The sequence below is a fragment of the Cygnus atratus genome, chromosome Z (genome assembly GCF_013377495.2).
Source record: "Cygnus atratus isolate AKBS03 ecotype Queensland, Australia chromosome Z, CAtr_DNAZoo_HiC_assembly, whole genome shotgun sequence".
NCBI lineage: Eukaryota > Metazoa > Chordata > Aves > Anseriformes > Anatidae > Cygnus > Cygnus atratus.
The window spans coordinates 40640096-40662632 of NC_066396.1; the positions used below are offsets into that span (position 1 = coordinate 40640096).

The 22537-nt window shown below is 36.1% G+C and overlaps 1 protein-coding gene across 1 annotated transcript in view; it reads right to left on the reverse strand.

The window, feature by feature from the left end:
• LOC118253783 (guanine nucleotide-binding protein subunit alpha-14) overlaps positions 1 to 22537 on the reverse strand; it is a 73795-nt gene that overhangs the window by 22473 nt on the left and 28785 nt on the right. Inside the window, exon 2 of the mRNA XM_035558545.1 lies at positions 19323 to 19507. Within this exon, the coding sequence (XP_035414438.1) occupies positions 19323 to 19507 (185 nt within the window). The remainder of the gene's footprint in view (positions 1 to 19322; positions 19508 to 22537) is intronic.

Genomic DNA, 22537 nt, shown 5'->3' on the forward strand with positions numbered 1-22537 from the left:
GGCAAGTTTTGAGGTTTTCTTCTAAGACAGAAGAATCAAAAGTTTTTGTGGGCATATTTGTCCCGTGCTTACCCACTCTTGCTGCAAAGATTGTCCCATATTTCCAAATAATATTTCCCTCACTGCAGCTTGTACCTTTTGCCTCTCATCCTTCTAAAGAACCTGCTTCCTTCTCCTCCATAACCACCCATATCATTTTTGAGACCTGAAAAGTAGCAAGTTGAGCCATTAGTTTCCAGCCAACTTTACATCCTCAGCTTCCCTCTCTCTGCCACCTGCTCCAGCACCCTGACCATTTTAGTTGCCCTTCATTGCCCTGGCTAACTGAGGAGGTCCCAGGTTAGCAAACATGACTCCAATAGACAAGAAGGGCAGGAAGGAGGAACCAGGGAACTACAGTCCCATCAGTGGTACCTCAGTACCGTGGAAGGTGACGGAGCTGATCATCTTGAATGCCATCAAAAAGCACATATGGGACAACTGAGTGATCGGATGCAGCCAGAATGGGTTTGTAAAGGGCAGGTCCTGCCTGACTAACTCGATCTCCAAGACGAGATGACCTGCTCAGCAGATGAGGGAAAAGCTGTGGGTGTTGCCTACCTGGATTTCAGTAAAGCACAAAAAAGGAGCAGTCTCCCACCCCTAAGAAATTTCTTCAGAATTACTGAGAGTTTTGAAAGCAATTTATATCTGAAGGACAAAACACATGTATATATGCATACTCACCACAATAATACTGTATGATGGAGGGTTGCAAAATGAAAAAAAAAAAATAATGCTTAAAGGTTGATAGATATAGGAATATAACTATACACCAACACAAAAGGCACACTAAGATCAAGAAAACATAGCGTGATCCTATTATTTTAGGACTGACTTTCTAGTTCTACATATATGCAATCAATTTTAGATATTTTATTGTTAATTACCTTAAAAATACATAAAACATAATTGAGTTCTTTATTCCATTGTATGTCAGCTGCTTCTATTGAAAGCCCCTCCCTGTTTCTAAACAGTTATGAACACAGAAGAATCTTCAACACAGAGTTACTACTGTATACAGTTTAACTCACCAAAATATTTCTGGTATGAAATAGAAAGATGGGCAGTAAAATATTGTTTGTTGTAGATGTAACAAATCTTTTTGTTTCCTAAATGAGTAAATATTCAGATAAAGAGGAACAGATGCAAGAGATGAAGAAGGTTTATGATTTTGCTAATTTTTAAGAAGTTATGATGTAAGCATTAGCAACTCCACCATATTGCACTTGCCACTGTGGTTTCCAAAAGTATGCAACTACAGAGTAAAGAGTCTCACATCATAAGCTTTTCTGCATTAGTTTGAAAGCCTAAAACCAAATGTACCAAGTTACATAACTACATTACAAGTCTACAAACTTACTATGCCAACAGAAATCCTTTCTCCTTACATCACTAAAAAAGTGGTTGCAAGAGCAAGTACCGTCACTGGAGAGAAACAGACAGACAGACAGACAGACAGAACCTTTTTTTTCCTAGCAGAGTATTTCTTGGCCTTTAAGAATATCAAATTCACTGCCTACGCACAATTACATAGGAAATAATAGGCCTGGAATTCCTGAAATGAAATAAACTTCTGTTACTAAGCTTTCATCTTTCTTCTCTGAACCAAATTCTGAACCTCTGAATTTCATCAGCCTAGAAACAGACTTGTGATATGAACATCAATACAACTAGCCACGTTAGAACCAGTGAATTTTCTGACACTTCAGCCAGGATGCTGCGTTAATCACCCTATTATTCCTTTCTAGTAAACAGCACTTTGACTTTCCAGGGACTCAGGATGGAAACTGACAGAAAGTATCAGCCTGCTATGCTTTAGTCAGTGTTCAGGTTCATAATTCTGGCAGTCTACTCTGGAGTTAAGTACCCCGTGTTGAAATCATTACTACAAAGTGGATTTGGGGTTTTGTGCCTGGCTGCCCTAGAAACTTACTTTGTATACCAGCAGAAGCTGGAGTGACTACTAACAAGGGAGTCCAGAGTAGCTATTTCCTGAAGACATCAAAAATCTAACTCATCATTATCTTACTGTGATGTGAACAATATCTAACCAATGAGCTCTGCTTCTCAACTTTTTCATTCTCCTTCTTCCTTCAACAAGTTGTCCCAAACAAGGAAAATTTTCTCCCTTAACAGACTTCAGTGACATAACTCAAACTGACTGAGGACAAGTGAAAATGATACAGATAAAAGTAAGGAAATCTCACAGTAAATAACTGAGAGGCAAACTAGGCTGTGCCTAGCTCACAAATTCCCATTTCTGTTCCTTAAAACAGCTTGTTCCTGAGGCAGATGACTGTTAAAGGTACAAAGCATCAGGCACCTTCTTGTCAAACTGTTATTTTATAAAATTCAGACAAGTTTCACTTTTCTGTTGAAACACTTAGAAAATAAGAAGCACATTTTTGTGTTTACTTGTTGCTTTTGTCACAAATTTCACATTTCTGTCCCAAGAATATGGAGACATGCCCCCAGCCACATCAGAGATGAACATACATGAACTATCCCACTAGGTCTCATCACTGGATTTCACCTGAAGTAAAGAAAAGATCTTTACCCTCACAAATTGGCTTCTGTTTTAATCCCCTGAAAATGTGCCTTAAATATTGGCAACAATCATCCGACATCTCTAAATACAATGTCATCCTTCATATTTTTTTTCAAAATAATTTCCTTTGCTTTATCCAAATATGTTAAATATCTCTTTCTAATTCCCCAAAGAGGACATTTTCATTTGTTTCTGATTCAGCAATGTCTTTTGTAAGTGGAAATAGAATGCTTGCAGAACTTGCTCGACAAAGATTACTTTGAGGACTTCAGCATCTCTGCCCACAGAAGAGAAAACTGTTTTGTGAAGGGTCTGCAAACATTTGAAGTGCTTCACCAAGAGAATCCAGAATACCAACACCAAGAGTTTAATATTACATGCCAGCACATCTGATGTTAGAACTTGCCTCCAGACAAGAAACTATTGCTTTCCTACAGTTATCTTTATCTTCTATGCCACAGACACTGATACTGATCTAATCTTTCTGGTTTTATCAGTGACTCAGTTTCATATTCTTTTACGCTCTACTATGTTCACACATCATCCTGTTCCGATCTCTTAAACTTTTCTCCCTTAAGTCCCTTGCACACTAAGAAACAGCTGGTTCTAAGCCTCCAAAAGCCAACTCATTTTCTTTGGAATTTCTTGAGAAAGACTTTCTCTACCATGATATACTTCTAAGAAAACTTCACAAAGCTGTCAGTATGGATTTATGGCCACTGTTTCACATGCTGACTACAACTGCCTATTACATCTATGTCTCATTGATTTTAAACATCTTGGGCTTCACCCATTCTTCTTAATTATCTTTTACATAAAGTTGAATATAATAGGCTGCTGTTTCATGAACAGCAATACTGAATGCTAGCACCTTTTGTAGTTCATATTATTGTTAACAATGACCATCGGCAGCAGTTGAACTTGTTTTGCACTATCCAATACATAACAAAAAAAAATTACTAAATATGCCCTTACTCAATTACAGGAAATTGTTAGACAACAATTTTAGACAACATCAATGAATCAATGTTATATAATTATGCTAACTTATAATGCAAAACAATCTCTTTGTGATACTTCAAGCTTTCAGATGCAATAAGTACTACCTAAATCTCAGAACCCGAGTATTTGTTTTAAAAATGAGGATGTAAGTAAGCTGGCATGTTACCCTTTGCTTAATCAATTCACATGGGTAAAAAGAAAATATCTATTACTGAGCAATACTACATATCAATTAAGAGATTGGTGTGAGATCCTAATTATTCTGCTATGAAATAAGTATTCTTAACAACCTCAGGAGTCAAAAATAGGGATATATTAATTTTTCTTTACTGAGACTGTCCAGCATCTAGCCTTATGGTCATTGGGAACCAACAGTGCCCAATACCAAATGCAAATTTATTCTTTGACAAATTTTTCTTTTTCTCTCTGAAGCTGCTAAGAGTACTCCTGAATTTGTCCTTATAAACACAATCAGTCAATATACTTCTGTAACACAGAGGACCAAAAGGAGCCCACGGATGTTCCTGTTTGCTAGACTACAGCATGAGACTAAACACATTCAACAACCTATTTTTACTTCCTCTAAATTGACAGAAGCATTCTTTGCTTTGATACTTATCAACTTTTTTCTTCTGATGTTCTAAAATACATTGTGTAAGCAAACATGCAAACCAAAGAACAATAATTGGGGTTGATAAAGAGATTCTCTTAAAAAAAAGAAAAGAAAAGAAAAAAACAAACACTCTTTATCCAAAGTAAAACACCAGTGTAAAAATATAATAGTGTAAAACTATTTTTTATGAGAAAAAAAATAAAAATAGCCAAGTTTTTCAGCAATCTCTGGTCTTTATGAGGATTACACTGGTATCTTAGCACATGAAAGCAAACAAACAAAAAAATAAAAAACACAGCTTAAGCATATTAAATAAGCTATCAACCTAAACTTGCTCTAGCACAGCAGAACTACTCCAAACTGTTTGTTTAGACTACAGTGCAAAGAAAGTCCTGAGATCTTTACTCAAATGCTGTGATATAGATGATTTTCCAGCATATTTTCTTAGCTAATATAGGCAAATTCCTGTACCTACAATGTGAAAAAAAGCACAACTCCAAAACTAGTAAGTCATACAGCTTGAATGTGACAGGAATTCTTATGGAAAAATATGTGTTTCTTGAAATGTTTCATTTCACTGTAATTCATACGAGGATGCCCTCGTACGAGGGAGACTGCTGCCTAGGACATTAGGCTGACAGAAGCAGCAAAAAGTGTTGTCCTGCACTCCACTGTGGCTGTATTTATTTTCATGAAGAACTTCCAATCAAAGAGGAGAGCAAAGTTTCCCAGCTGCTTTGCGTCTCTCCAAGACAGGCATCATCTCCCACCAAGATTTGAGGAGAAGCTTTATGCTAGCTAGCCACCCTGTCTCTTGAATTGGTCTACCCCATGAAGAAGCTTGAAACTGATCCTGATTAAAGAAGAGCCTTACCTTATATGTGCCTTCATGAGACAATTTGAACTATTAAGGCATCAAAGAGAATAAGCAGAAGTAACTCACTCACTCAAACTGTGGAACAGAAAGTTACAGATGACTTTTCAAGATAACCAGCAAATATGTAACAATAACCAAATGCCAAAACTGTAAACTCAGCACAGAACAGAACAATGTGCCTTTTCCATCCATTCTCACGAGTAACTTATCATTGGAATACTTTTTGCTAAGAAATTCACAAGTACAGTGATTTTTATTTTACTTCGAATTGGAGCATAACTTTTAGAAACACAAACAAGCGCTAAGGCAAAAAAGTTCTATGGTCTGTGTTGTACAGCAAATCAGACTAGATAATCACAGTATCATCTCTCTAGTCCACTAGTCTAAATGTTATGTTATTCTATAACACATCTTAGTGCCAAAAACTTTTGGGCAGATTTGCATGGCATAACAGAAAAATAGCAGTCAGTTTCTCAGATACTTTCAAGAAATGTTATCTCTTGGAATTCAGCATAACATTTGTTATGTTCCATGTATTTAATTCAATTTGCTCTTTGCAGGGACACACAGGAGAAGCCAGCAGAGCAGGGGAATTACAAACACATCTCTAGCATCAAAATTAAAAGGGGATACTCAGGAACTTAACAATGGACAACTAGGAAGAAAGTATTAATTTTATACAATATTAAGCTTTATTTACCTTTATAACTCCCGTTCCTTTTTCTAGTTCACTCATCTCCTGCTCTTTTTAGGTTTCCTACAAAGAAGTTTTCTTAAGTTTTCTTAAGCTTGCATGGCTGCATTCTGATCCCCAGTTCCAGACACTTCTTTTGTATAAGAATACTTTAGCTTTCTTTGTGGTGATGAGCACTATCCTTGATACATTCTTTCTTTTTTTTCTACTTATGTTGAAAAGAGGAAATAGTGTTGTAAGTGTTGTAAGACTACTTTTTCTACTAATACTTAAGGTTTTCTACTACTAAAGCAGAAATATGTTTCCCTTTCACAGCATTCTTTCTGTGATGTCCACATTGTCTGTAGTCCTAAACAATTACTGTCTCCTTGGTTCTCATCATCAGTCAACATTTGTACTGTTAAGTAGAAAAAAATGAACAAATCAAAAAGCGGGGAGAATAGCCTAGTATTTCTGTAAGTCTCTTGACAAGTATTTGTAAGACTAAAATATTCAGTGCTAGTTACTCCTGGCTTTGCCACATGCCTAATTAACACAGGCCACGCCATTTCATGGCTCTCTACCTCTGTGCATCTGTATGACTTACAGTTCTATTTCACCCATGAAACCATGATTTGTTCGGCTAATGTAGTGTACAATCATACAATCCCTGGCTTGTATAAGAAACAGTGTGGCCAGCAGGGCTAGGGAAGTGATTGTCCCCCTGTACTCGGCTCTGGTGAGGCCGCACCTCGAGTACTGTGTTCAGTTTTGGGCCCCTTGCTACAAGAAGGACATCGAGGTGCTCAAGTGAGTCCAGAGAAGGACAACAAAGCTGGTGAGGGATCTGGAGAACAAGTCTTACGAGGAGCGGCTGAGGGAGCTGGGATTGTTCAGCCTGGAGAAGAGGAGGCTCAGGGGAGACCTCATCGCACTCTACAGGTACCTTAAAGGAGGCTGTAGCGGGGTGGGGGTTGGTCTATTCTCCCATGTGCCTGGTGACAGGACGAGAGGGAATGGGCTAAAGTTGTGCCAGGGGAGGTTTAGGTTGGATATTAGGAAGAACTTCTTTACTGAAAGGGTTGTTAGGCATTGGAATGGGCTGCCCAGGGAAGTGGTTGAGTCACCATCCCTGGAGGTCTTTAAAAGATGTTTAGATGTAGGGCTTAGCGATATGGTTTAGTGGAGGACTTGTTAGTGTTAGGTCAGAGGTTTGACTAGGTGATCTTGGAGGTCTCTTCCAACCTAGATGATTCTGTGATTCTATGATCATCATGTCGTATTTATTAATCAGGAAGCTAAGTTTTGGAAATATCAAATACTGGGTTACATTTAGTCTGTTTGCTCGCTGTTGATGTGGGAATATTTTTTTCCTCATTATGTTGCAAATGAGCCCTTGCATTTGAGCTCTCAGAGGGACATCAAGATCACATTTCAACCTGCAGGCAGGTATTGCCTCAGATTAGGAATCATTTTCACTCCCCAGAACTGTCTAACCATATGGTCACAAGTAAAATGAGACAGCAGTCACGTCTGCAAATACCCAAAGGACCTCTTGGGTATCTGCTGACAAAACTCATTAAGGCGTAAATCTCCTCTGCACCTCTTTTTCGTTACCTATCTTCTAGACCACCTCTTCCCACACTGCTCTTGAGGGCCCTGCCCTCTCCCACATCATCATACTTGTAGAGATCACAGAATCAGAGAACGGCTGAGGTTGGAAGAGACCTCTGGAGTTCATCTGAGTTTAAAACAAAATAAAATAAAATCCTTTATTTTTCTGGTTTGTCTCTTATTCTATTAGCTAACAAGCCGCCCATCCCATCTAACTTCTTCCCAAAGACTGACTTTAGTTTATGGTAGTGTGTATGGTTTGTAAACACAACTAAAGTGCTAAAATACCCCGGTTGCTAGTAACACAAGTGCTTAAATGAAACTCTGCCAGGGTAGTTGCTGTCTAGAACACATGGCAGAAGGCTTGCAAGGTGGTCAGTCTATTCACCCCAAATAAGTGGGCAAAGAAATAATGTTGGGTGCATAACAGTTAGTATCAGGTCTGTACCTTCATTAATAGTACCTTCATTAATAATATCATCAATTGCATTTGTTACTGGAGTTCCTCTCTCAGGAGAGTTTTGACAATGCCCTCAGCTTTTAGGCATTCTTTCAAAAGTGCTGACCATTAGTTCACCCATTCGTATAATCATATTGTTACATTCTATTCAATCAAACAATCCATACTATTACTTATACAGTCTTTTCAGTTTCCTTGGACACTTACAGTTAGATTTCTGTTTTAAAAGAGTGCTTGCCAATCGCCAAGAATTTTCACAATATGTTGCAGACAACATGTTCAGAAACTAATGCAAATTACAAAAAATCTTTAAAGAACTATTAGAAATTTTAAAATTCTAGTATATACCTAGAAAACTAAGATTTGTTTTTGTTAACGAATGAGAGAGAGAAGGAAAATGAATACCTGTAGCACAAACACACAAAACCACACCACAGCAAAAAAGAAACACACCAACTAAAGCATGCAACTAATATTGCATGCTAATATTGTAAATACTTATCTACATATGCAGGTATGAAAGAAAGAAGGGAAGATGCAGGCGATCTTTACTTTTTTCTTTTTTTTTTTTAAATCATATTGCCTTTGGTGCAGTCTCAATTTCAGACAGAGCCTCCCTGGGTAAATCAATACAGACCTCATTTAGGAAGAATAGTGTATGTGCCCATTTAGACAAACGTATGCTAAAAGGGAGAATAAACTCACAGCTGAATTCAGAGAGAGAGACCTGTAGATTTGAGAAGCCAAATAACCATGTAGAAAAAAAAAATAAAACAAACAAAAGAAAACCAACAATTCTAATGCTCAAACAAGAATTCTGAATTTTCTTCAGAATTTCTAGTATTAAACTTTGTTTTACCAAACATGTTAAAAGGAGTATGTTAGAGAGAAGTTTGACTTTCAGTCAATTCCTTAAAGCTCATAAATAGTTGCATATGTAATTATAACATTTTACATCATCATCCTTTTCCTCTTTCATGTAAACTTTTTATAGTCTATTTATACTGTTGTTGCTTTGAAATTTTTTATGCACTGTAGCTGAAGGGCAAATGAGCCAACTTTCATTTCAGTGTAGCACTCTATAAGTACCTCAGAAACATGAGATACACAATCCTTGAAGTCACACAAGTTTAGTATATTTTCAGACATATTTGCTAACTATGTTTTTATTCTAAGAAATACGAATTTTCAAGTGCACACAGAAATGCACTGTGAAGCAAGAATTCAAAAAAAAAAAATCGGTTCAAGTTTTCTCCCCAGTATCTTGCATCCTAATATGATTTATTCTACACTATTGCACATTTTCAATAAGCAACTACGGTGATAAGAGTCAAATAACAGAAAGAAAGATGTTTTGTTCAAAAGGTGCAAATGATCATGCCAGGCTTCCTTTTCCTGTGATGAGCTGCTGACCTGTGCATCCCTGCTTTCTTTGCTGCTGTTACCACACCTACCCCTCTTCTTGGGAAAGCTAATCTCACAATAACCCCTACCATTGCAGTTTTATAAAGCAGAGTGAATAAGGGCAGAAAAATCCATCTGGACTTCATTTACTGTACTCTTGTCGCTCTACAGATGAGTTAATAAATACTGGTTTGAGTGTCAAAGGCATTGAAATCTGTATTTTGCACAAGCAAACAGGACCTTTGTAGACTCTAAATGACTGCTACAGAGCACAAAAACTCTTCAAGATTTGTCCAGCCCTCACAAATAGGTAACACCATCAATATCTGCTCATCCAGAAAAAGCAACAAGAGACATCAGCCCCACTACAGCAGGAGAACCTCTTTTTTGTGCTTTGGTAATGTGGCCTCCAGACAGTTGCAGGTATTTCTCCATGTCTCTGAATTCATCCCCCAGTCAAACACAGAGATTGTGGAAAAATCATACAAGAAAAAACGTCAGACTGCATGCAAAGAGGCATTCAGTCGAAGTGCAGCATATTCTGTCCAAAAAAAAAGTTCTCTACTCTCAGGAAGGAAGGTCAGATAACTGAGCTTACTGACCAGCATCAATATAATGGTCTCTAGAATCATTTTACACGGAGCAAGAATATATAAAATAAATTTATGAAAAGAACAATACATATCATATTTCTATGTATGCAAAGAATAACAACAAAAAGAGTAAAAAATGGCACTATGGTGTTTGCTAAGAAACAGACTAACACTAAAAACACTTCTTCATCATGGCAGAATTATTCCAAAGAAGAATTTCGTCAGCAGATCATAAATTCACAAAATGTGTCACAGGCTTTAGCACTAAGGAAAGAAAAGGCCTAGAGGAGTTTTCTAGCTGCTTCTCTTTTTGAAGTGGTTTTTACATTCTTAACATAACAGCAGATGCTAATTTAAGTGATTTTGGTCTTTTCATCTGCCATTAATTTATTTGTCTTCTTGTTCATTAAACGATTTAATTGCAGCAGCACAGAAATTTGCCAGTTTTCCTTTAGAAAAATACCCATTAAACTTTCCTTTAAAAAAAATGTTAAATTTTCCAATGCAAGGTGTTAGTTCCATATTAAAGTAAATTTCTGTCTTTTTTCTAGGAACAAGGATTTTTCAACTGCATAAGCACACTCATTTCTATCTCAATAAAAAGTGAAGTATGCAAGAAAGGCCGCACAAGAATAAACTGGAAAAAGTTGTCAGCAAAAACAGTCGGGCCTTCACGCAGAGAACCCGCCTTTTCTACAGCCAGTTGTGTGCAGATATCAAAAGCCTCCAGCTCTGATACACAGTTTCAAGTATCTTCCTTTCACGACTGATTCAACCTCTAGATCCTAGTGCCAAATCAGAAAATGCAGAATTGCTTGTTGTTTTAACCAATAATTTCTTAGAACTTCTGACAAATTAGTTGTAAAAAAAGATGATTTGTAGTCGCTTTCTGATCCAGAGACATTTTTTCCTTACTCTTCTGACCAAGGGCTCTCAGAGATGAACTCCGACTAATTTTATTGTGACAATTACAGATGTGAATTTGCCAGACTGAACTCAGACAACAGAGCCAGAGGCATGTTTCCCATGCTGACTCTGACACTGAAGCAACAAATTCTGGCAGAGGAGCTGGGTGAGATAACATATTGATCCACAGCACCCTTTGTTCAGTGACTTTGTTTCAGCCTCTATAACAAAGTTTTACTGCTTTTTAACTTTCTAGCCCACAGCACATACAATAAGTGAACTGGATTCTATTCCATCTTCTGTACCATTACCAGATTAGTTTACCAAGCTTTACTGTGTTTCAGTTGCCAATAAATAATGCCTTCACAGCCACAAAGAAGGCAATAGAATAATTTAGTTGTTACAAAGGAAGGGAACAGGAAGGACGTTAGGCCTGCAGAACATTAAATTCTACTCAAAAAAAAAAAAAAAAAAAGTTAACTACTTGTATGCTTTCTTCTGGATAAGAAATCCTTCATTTCAAAATACAAAACTAAATACAAGTCTGGAATCATCATTTATTAGCTATACATCATTATTTTTTCCATCATGACTATACTTCCTTTTCATTATCAGATCACTTTTTATCTATATGTATTGTTTAGCCAGTGCGATTTATAGCATTGTAAAATGAGAGGAGATCTAGGTGCAATGAATTAACTACTGGCTGAAGAAGGGCTTCTGCCTAATCATTCATAATGGAGTAAAATTCTGCTGGGTTACTTATGTGTTGTTAATGTGCTTGTGTACTCCTTTATGTTGTGCTAAATGCTGTACAGAAACAACTATTCAATTACAGCAATTTAGATGAAAGCCCATGTCAAGAGAAAAAGCCTCAACAAATTCCAGAAGCTACAGATGGATATAGCAATTTTTGTTAAACGTGTAGCAAACTATCAATACTGAGAAGTACCTGATTTTGGTAGTAGTCTCTGGAACTCTACAGTTCAGACTCAGCTAAGTTTTATGTGTTGGATCAATATTTTGTAAGAATTCATGCACATTTTGAAATGTTCATCAGCTTTACTGTTACATCTCTGTCCAAACTTTCCTATTTATGAAAATATAGGCCCAATTATTGGTCAGAAGACTTTTAACATTTATCACCATGTATTTGTCACCAGCACAACAGCACTAAGCTGCACCAGGGCAGGTTCAGACTGGATGTTAGAACAAAATTCTTTACTGTGAGGATGGTCAAACACTGGAACAGGCTTCCTGGAGAGGTAGTTGACACCTCATGCCTGTCAATGTTCAAGAAGCACTTGGATAATACCATCAATAAGATGCTTTAACTTTTGGTTAGCCTTGAAGCAATCAGGCAGTTGGAATTGATGATCTTTGAAGGTCCCTTCCAACTGAACTATTCTAAACTCTAAATTCAAGATGATGTCAGTATCCGCCAGCTCTACTTCTCTTTAAGTCGGTAGAATTCAGAGCACAGATGCACTTACTAGTACTTTAAGAGAAAATAGGTTCCTTCTAATGAAAGAATTATGCAACTACCCCACAGACCAGGAGACCTCTATGAAATTCAAAATCACTGTCTAAGGAAATCCAAACACAACTCAGTTTAGAGACACATATAAGTTGACTCAGCCTAAACTTCCTTGAAAATACAATACACAAGCAAAATCTTTCTCCCATCCTTCATTTCTATGCCCCAAACCTTAAGTGTATAAGCTTTCTAAGATATATTAGTTTTCTAAGATACACATTTCTTTTTTTTTTCTGCTATTCCACATGTGATATTGCTGCAGTTAAAGTTATTTACATGCTTTTTTCCTAAAACATCCAAAAGACACTTTTAAGTAGATAAAAAAAATTTGAAAGGTTAGCCCTATATTTCTGGTAAGTTAAACCATCTTCCATGGTGCAAAAGACCAAAAGCAAAATCAAAAACAAACAAACAAACAAAGAAACAAAAAACAACTTAAACAAAAGATTTCACTGATAGAAAGTAAAAAAATAATTAAAAAAAATATATAGAAACACACAAATACCACAAAACAAAGCAAAACAAACAAACAAACAAACACTATGGCTAAATAACAAGAGGAAGACACAAAACTTAGAATGTGTTTGTGAAATAAATTAAAAGCAAAACTCTGTCACGTTTCTGGTTGCTCAGAGATTTTAAAAAGTGAAGAAATGTCCTAAGATTTCTAATCAACAGACAATTATTTTGAAGGACGAATGAATATAGCAATTTCACTAGAAAATAGTGAAGTGGGTGTTTGGAACTCACATGTTAAAAAGAATAGCAAAAGTATGTCAGTATTGCTGGGTGTATCTAGAAATCATTTAGGAAGGAAATCAAGCTAGCAGTCTATGATTCTGAATTTACCAAAGAAGAAGAGGAAGATAGAAAGCCACGCTAAACGTAGCCAGTCACATCTATTTAAATTCAACAGAGCAATGCAAACAATGATGCAAGTAACCTCTCTGGACAGGGAGAAGCAAAAGAAGTCAACACCAGTATTCACCAACAAGATGCCATGATAAAGAAACTCAGATTTTAAAGTAAAGGAAGGAAGCCATGGTACCTATATTTACAGGCATGTGAAGCACTCCTATAGGTCTCTTAAGAACAGTCAATTATTTTTTATAAACACACACTTGTACTATGACTTATACCAGAATGAGATACGCAGCATTCAAGGCAGTGATATCCCTTGGAAACATACCCATTAGGATTATGGCAATTTTTAAACACAATAAGGCATGCTGATTAACATGACTGAAAAAAAAACCACAACCCACACTCTCAAAATTCCCATATATTCTTATGTCAACAAGCGCGCACACAACCCCAACCAAAAACATGCATATCCTATGTGTGGGGCAAGGAAAAAGAACTTGAAAAGTTTCTTCCTGACTTACATGTGGAGAGCAGTAAATTCAATATTAATATGTTTTATACTTGTTCATGTAAAACAGCGCACAACTCTAATCCCCCAAAGTGGATACATAATCACCTTGCTGTAGAATGAGGCAATGTTCTCACTCAAAAATAACTGACTTCTCCTCCTACCCTTCCACAGAAAGATGCATGTAATCAAAATACTACACCCAGTGCTATACAGGCAACAGAAGGAAGCATCTCATGCTGCTGCCCATGCCATAGAGTTTTAGACCGTATACTGGCAGATACAGGCTGGCAGATGAGACATAAAATCTAACAAAAAACTGTGTGCTTCCAAGGAGGAAGCAGAAGGTCTGATGTTGTGTATTCAGTGTCTAAGCATATGATGCTACATCCTCATGTGCAAATCACTGCCTGGTTTCTCACAGTTAAATTTTGTGACTGACTGAACCCCAGTTCCTCCCATAGATACTCTGACAGGAACCCTTCATCTGTTGATTGATTTTACTTCATTTTACTTTTTTTACTTAGAGTTACTTTAGAGCAGCTTTCCACTTCTCCTTTCTCCTTACTTACTTTTAACTATCTAGCAGAGCTAGATGTTCTGAAGCCAGGAATTTTATGTTTTTAACTTTGACATTTTTGCTGAATTCAACTGAAATCAGACAGAAGGTCCAAAACCAGATAAAATTAGTCTCATTTCCTTGGAAAATCAAACTGAAACCTCTGTGTAGGAGTGCCTAGACCCAGACTTTGTGCATTGGCCCATGATTAAACATGTTTGTTATGAACAAGGACGCAATATATTTTGGAATGTTTTGCATCACCAAGTCTATAAAATAAACTACTAAAAAAATACATCCAGACTGTCTATAAAGCACCTGCCATGAGAAATAGTTTTAAAAGTTTTAAAAAATGCAAAGAAGAATGAACTATGGTGAGTCATGTTCCGCATTTTAAAATACAACCATCCAGATACATCAACCAGTAATTACTCTTCACTATGTTTTCCATTTGTTACAGTTACATGACTTGCTTCAGTAATTCCCTAATCTCAATTTACTCCTCTTGTATTTTTGCATTCCCCTTTTTTAAGGTAAGTTACCTTTCACATAAAATTTTTTTGACAGGGTCATACTTCCCTTGTTCAGACTAACATTAATTTTGCCAACACACACTCACGCCATGGCAACTTTGTAAGACAGTAGGACATTAGAATACTACTTCTTACAAGCAAAAGATGCATTTTGGATATGCAACATGATGCTCTCTTTCTGAAATACATTTTTATGCAGTATTCTGTTTTTATGTTTAGGAAAAAATAACTGTACATACAGCTACAAAGATCTGTTGTTAATTACAAGCATATGCACTGTCATCTTACCAGGGTATTTTAAAAAACAAACCAAACCACAACAACAGGACTGGATTCTTATTCTATGATCCTCATCCTGAGCAGCTATATAAAAAGTCTTCACAGTGGGTTAAGTGCCTTTTTTTTCATACAAGTAAATTGAAACTTCTAACTTTGCCTTAATTGTGGAATGGAAAGAGAGTGATTTTCCTGGGATACAGGATATATGTTAGTTTGAAAAATGAGGGAGAAGATTTGGTGAACTAATTTTTTAAAATCTCCAGTGCATTTCCAGTGCAAATAGGAAACAAGACAATTTATTATAGAACAATTTATTTCTCCCACGTATCTGTAATTCAGCAAAGACTAACATAGTCCAGCAAAAAGTGACTCATTGGCACATTGAAGCAACCCAGAACTATTTTAAAAGCGGCCTTTGAAGACTGATGTACTACTCACATGTGAAATGATCCCCTTCCTCCAACACCACCTGATTTCTTCCTCCTTTTGTTTGAAGTTGTGTTTTCTTTCCCTACACCTAAACTTATATTGATTGATTAATAAATAAATAAATAAATAAATAAAATTGAATGGTAAAAAAGAATGTTTACTATCTCTCAGCTATGAGCTGATTTTTTATTTCCCTTTGCCTCACATGAGCATTCATTCTTTCATTTACTTAAATCTTAATGTTCACATCAACTCAATCACAATTTCCCAAATGAGCCAGGAGACAGGCTGCCATTAACTTCTGTCTTGTTTTTTTTTTGACAGTCTCTATTATCATACGGAAAGAAGAAATGTTTTTAAAAGTAGATGACTCAAACCCTCACACAAAAAGACTATCCTGAGATTGTAAATAATGTTACACTACAACCTGATACCTAATCAACACTTAATTTATTAATTTCTACTCTATGACTCTGAAAAAATGACTTATAAACAATAAATACTTCCCCCCACCCCTCACCCCCCCAGACAGTTCACCTCTAGCAGTAAGTTTTATAAAGTGGTCATAAACAGGAACTAGCTAACTAACTAGATGCCAAGCAATACATTCAAAAAATATACTTAACAGGACATTTTTTCCTGGCATCATGACAGAGTGTACTCAGATGAGTAAGCAAAAAATTCTTAATGTTGTACAGCAAACAGCATGCAAAACATTTCTTAAAGAGAATGAAGACAAAAAGAGATATTTCAATAATCTTCAATTATTACAGCATTATTGTTACAAAAACAATATTCCTGCTTTTCATTGTTTTAAGTTAGGCTTTTTCCCTATAAAAGTAACAGAAGAGAATTTAATTGCAAACTCAATAAATATTCCTTTTCAAGCCCTATCTGTTGAAGTGCCATTTTCCTGTTAGTTATTCTGTGGCAAATTTGGGAGAGACAAAAAGCAGCTGCGGATACATTTGTAAATGCAGTCCCAAGAGAGTGTGTGAGACTACAGTAATTTCACATAGTCAACTACTGTGCATGTTTGATTTTTTAATTTATTAAGAGATGTGAGGAATCTACCTATTTCAATTTTCATAACTGGAAGTTGCATCCTATGCTGCAATGTAGATAAAAGTCAAAACAAAATTTATCATTGATAATAGAAAACCCTGAAAAGTCATTAGGACCCCAAACCTTAATCAATTATAAGCAAAAAAATATTTGTAAATCATTCCCTGAAACCTTTCCAATCATGAATATTTTCACTATAGTAGCAACTCATATGTTCTGTGGGTTTCAATTAGTACTATAATTATGCCTTGAAGAATTAGGTTCCTAAGCATTTGCAAGTTTTATGCTTAACATATACCCAAAATATGCCATGACACCACCAACTTGAAACTGAAGATGAGACAAAGTATATACCACCTGAAATTACAAAAAAAAATTTGCTTGCTTAATTAAAATTAAAGGTCTAAGCAACTTAAAAAGCAACACCAAAAAACCCTTCATGTCTAAATGCAGAACAGACAATTTCAGTTAGCATCTGTTCAGCATCTGTAGAAAGTCAGACCATTTATTTAAATACTTGTAGTTGACAACAGCAGTAAAGAATCCCTTTAACACCTTCTATAAAACTTGCTTTTATTTGCAAACACTAAGAAGCCTATTTGCACATTCTGTCCATCTATAAGTTACAGATTTGTACACATTACATTTAGAGGGAAGAGACACTCAGCACATAACAATCTGTTCTCCACTGCAAAAACATTAAATGAAGAGATATTCAGCAGACAGAGAATTCCAGGGCCCACACAGGAGGAAATCTGTCCTGTCAAAGAACAACATGGATATAAGTAAAGCAATCAATCAATCAAACAAACAAATAAATAAAAGGGCCAGAGGAAAACAATTTTTTTAAGGCAAAAGATGGACTTACTGAAACATGGAGCACGCTGGACAGTTTTGGTATGGCCACTGGGCACGCTGTTGTAATACAACTCTGACACAAGAACTACAACTTCTCTGTTTAATCTCTGTTGTCGTCTGTAGTCCATTACAGGCTTAAGACCATTCAATGAAATTTAATAAGATTTACAGTGCACTGCATTGTATATTCACCACCTAATTGAAAGAGTAATCTGCAGCTTTGTCTTGCAAGTGGCACTTAAGCACTGCAATTTTCCTATCACCTCTCAAGTTTCTCCATGTGTAAGCAAAAATGATTTTTCTTTCTAAATGCCACCAAAACTGATCTTGTCATACAGTGCTTTTAGCACTTTGTTACCTTTAATAAAGAAACACCAGACCAAATTCTGCCTTTCTCTAAAAACTATGCAATAGAGTTAAAATCTTCTGCATCTGGAGACACTGGCAGCACAGCAACCAGCAGGAACACAGTTTAGCCAGAATACTGTGTTATGGGAAGGTGTCCAGCTCAGCACTCAGAGCCCAGAATGAGAAAAGGTTTGCTGTTTATTAAATGTTCATACTCTTTTCTTGAAGAGAAGAAAAACAAAACCAAAAATTCAGAAAGAGGCAGCACAAATATATTTCTTCAAAGAGACACCAATTATCATAATTTCAGGAAAAAATACACATCTGAAGTAGGATGAAGTATACTCACAAACACATTTTCTGTTTCTGTAACTATCTCCTTCCTTAGGATCTAAAGGCATTTTACAAACAACTGATTATCCCTCAGGCTTTTTTTTTTGTTCTGTAAGAAAGAATTACCCTAACACCTCAGTTCTCTCAACTCCAAAATTTGTCTTTCCTGACACCATCTGTTCTTTCTGTGATTAAAAAAAATAAAAAAGTAATGTCCTAGACCTTTACTTTAAACATTTTCCATTCTTCTTTTCTATTACCCAAAGTGAATACACAGTAAAAAACAACTAAAACAAACAAACAAAAAATCATAATATTCTTGTTTGTATCCTTCATATATGATCATAGTTACGAAGGAAAAGTAAGTTATTGACTATGTTTTCTTCACAGTACTTTAATTAAAAAAAAAAATCTATAACTTATTTATTCTTGACACTCTTTATACACAGGTTTCCCTGTCTTAAAACCAAAACTTAGTTAACCGGAAATCAGTATTAATTTTTAAAAATATCACTCAATAATTTGCTTATATATTCTTCATGATACTTGAGCAAAATGAACAAACAAAACCCCACATTTTAGAACCTGGCAAGTCTTAGTAATCTGGCTATAATCCTCCCACCCACCCACCCCCACCCCAAAAAAAAAAAAAAAAAAAAGAAATAGAATATGCAACTGATTTAACTGAAACATTATTTTGCATATTCTACAGTCCCAAGCACTGAAACAACAACAACAACAACATTAACTGTATAACATACACTGAAACTAAAAAAGGTTGGAGAAGACCTTCTATATTCTATATTTTAGTGCATAAGGGTGCATCAAATCCATAGAAGGGCTGTAGGTGGTATGTTTCAAAGCATACCAGCATTTAATAGATGTAGTGTTTTCCTACAAAACAGACCCAAAGTTCCTCATTCTTGAGCTCTGCTGACAAACAAGTGTGTATTACTGTCCAATCCAACTTTATTTTCTTCCAGCTTTATCCAACTTTAGATTCTTCCCCACTCCCTCAGAAAAAGCATTTTTTTTTTACTTACTAACAACTTGCAACTTTGAAAGTTCTCTCTTTTTACCCCCCCCCCCCAATCCCATATTCACCTTGCCCTGCCTCTGTTTTTACTAGAAACTCCCCATGTTTCCATAGAATCAGACTGTGGGGCCATGAACTCACTGTCGGGTATACAGACCTTTAAGATTCTGAATGTAAGAAGTTAAGACTCTGATTATTCATGTATAAATTTAAAATTTGAATTTTCTTTGCACAGTCTTACCTCATTCTCTTCGGATGTGTATTGTATTTTGAGCGTGTCCATGGCTCTGATCATAGCTTGCATGGCAGTAAATATATTTTGGTAAACCAGTTTTGTGAAGCCTTTCCTGTCTTCTTCTGTGTAACCTGATCCATGAATAATCCTCATTTGTTTAATGAAAGTACTTTTTCCACTTTCTCCTGTGCCTGTGATGGGGGTAGGGAGGAGAGAAAGAAAAAAAAAAACACTGTACTGTTTGCAAATCCTGGCAGTTGAAAATACTTGTAAATACAAGTGCAAGGATGTGCACATTATCTAAGTAAGCATAATGATCACCATTAATTGTAGTAACAATTTTTCAAATTTCCGTTTTCCATAACCTCTATAGTTTTAATAAGAATTTGTATTTCTGTGTTTGGGAGCTTTTTGGTTAAAGACACATAGAAGTATCTTTTTGTAATACATCTTACAATGTTTAACGCAAGTATCCTGTAGGTAGACATCATATTACACAAGAAGCAAGAAGAGAACGAAGTTTGGATGAAATTCCTCAACACTGAAAGACTATACAAAGCTTATGTACTGTTTATACCTTAATAATAAAGCCTGCACTAATCCTGAATCCTGAACAACAAATTCATTCCTATCTCAGAGCTTTTATGAGTGTTAAGGGCAGCCCTTTCTGTTCCTCCCCAACTGGAAGATCATACAGGGCCAAAAATACTCATTATACTTTCTTCTTAAGGCCTTCATTGTAAATTTTCAGAAGTTTAGCAATTAAAGGCATTCTGGCTGAGCGATAGGGTTGGCTTCACTCCTTCCCTCCGACTGCTGTTGGTAAGACAGCACACCCAGTAACAAATTTTCAGTAATTTACGTTTAGTACCACTAGGTGTCGAAAATACATCAGCAGGACAAAGAGGAAGGAGTTCCTCTGTGAAAATTATGTCTTAAGATATAACAAAACAGAAAACTATTCTGAATCTCCATCTCATCACACAGTATGTCAGTACCATAGCAGATGGTAATATCTCTTTAGTGAAATAGTATGCATTTATAGAGCTCCAGACATTAACAGTAATAAGCAAAACCCAGATAACCTGAAAGAGTGTAAACTGTTATCACCTATTACATGTATATCCATTTTTCTGAAACATTTGCCACTGGCATCAGTTCTTATTCTAGGGCTTTCTTCCCTATTTTGCATCATCCACTATGGACATCCCTTCAAAGCTGTAGCTGTCCTGTATTCAAGCCAACATTATTCAACTGTCCTTCTCTATGACATTGCTAGAACAGCTCTGCTCTACAGGTAACAGGACTATGGTGCTCATCAGAAGAGTGAAGAACAGATTATTTTTTTCTACAACTACCTTAAAGGAGGTTGTAGCGGGGCGGGGGTCAGTCTCTTCTCCCAGGCAACAAGTTATCACTTGCTGAATTCTTTCATAGGGGAAAGGGTCTCAAGTTGTGCCAGGGGAAGTTTAGGTTGGATATTAAGAAAAAATTCTTCACTGAAAGGGTTGTGAGGCATTGGAACTGGCTGTCCAGGGAACTGGTTGAGTCACCATCCCTGGAGGTCTTCAAAACACGTGTAGATGTGGTGCTTAGTGACATGGTTTAATAGTGGACTTGGTAGTGCTAGGTTAAAGGTTGGCCCAGGTGATCTTAGAGGGCTTTTCCAACGTAAGTGATTCTGTGATTCTAGGATTAACATTGCCGTTCTTTCAACTAATGTTTGGGATTTTTAAAATTTTGGCATAGTATTGGTTTACTTGAGAGAGATGGAACATAGAGATATGTTGGAATAAATGTGAAACACAAATTCCTGAGGGAATTTGTTTTAGTAAAATGCCGATGTTACATTACATACCACAGCCTTAAGAAAGGTGGTCCTGCCATCATGCCAACTTTATGCAGTCAACATAAAAACAATTCAAACGCAACTCAGTTAAAAACAAACAAACCAACCCACCAAAACACATAGCCACTGCCAGCAGAAACTTTTTTTTTTTTTTTTTGGGGGGGGGGTTGGGAGGGGAATGGTAAGCCCAGGCTGAACTGCTGGCTTGAATTTTGTATGTCAGAATAAACAGTCCTGTCACATTATAGCAGTGCCTTCTCCTAATGTTTCAGTTAAAGAAAAACGATTGTGAAACTGTTAACTTCACCATCAGGGATATGTATCTATGCAGTGAAATTAAGTTTAAAAAATGGAATTCATAACACTATCTACTAGTTTCTGCTTCTAAGCAAAGATGCTTTTTTTCTAAGCACCACCAACACCAAAATCAGTCTGGTACAGCTGCAGATGGTTTTGAAGAGATTATATGCAATTCAAGTTAGAGTTCTTCCCTGCATTTATCTATTTTATTTTATTTTATTTTATTTTTATTTTTTATTTTTAAGAAATCTAAGGTTAATGTTTTATTATTGTCCTATTAGATCTAACGTGTATCAACCTACATAAATGGAAAATGGTCCATTAAAGTGACATAAGTACATGGGTATTAAACAGAGCCATCCTATTTTACCTTTTGACCTTTCATAATTGGGAACACAAGTTGATTTAAAGCTTTATGCTCCAAACACCAACCTTCCTTCTTTATTCTTCCTTCCAGTATCTCCTTTTGAGCCTAGCTCTGCCTCTTGTCATAAATCCAGAATACAGGGTCTCTATGCAAATCCAACAATACATGCTTTTTGTTTCTCCTTTCTCATAAGCTATCTAAAAAAAATCTTCAGGGTTCATTAGCTTAAAATGAAACAAGGCTTTTCAAGCACATCTTGACAAAGCATCATTTTAAAGCCAGTGAAAAAGTGGCAGGGCTTTCAAAAAGAGTTTGAATGTGGAGTAGTCATGCCAATATACACACTTGTGAGATATTAAGCTAAAGATAATTGCATTTCAGGATGGAACTGCATAAACAACCAGATTTGGATTGAGTATCTTTCTAATTAAATTAGTTGGAAAACAAATGGAAACCCACAAATTGGAACTTGTTTTTTAAGACTTCAGGTGGTGCAAGTTAAGAAAATGGAGTACACTTTTTATGTTAGGAATAATAGAAATGGTAATAGGGTAATAAAATGCAGGTTGTCTGGAAAGTGTACATAATAGAACAATAAAAATTGATGTGATTATATACTTTGGATGTATAAAGTCACATTTTAATGCCATCCATTAGAGAAGCATTAGATAATGGAGAACTTTAAAACTTGACTATATACCCCAA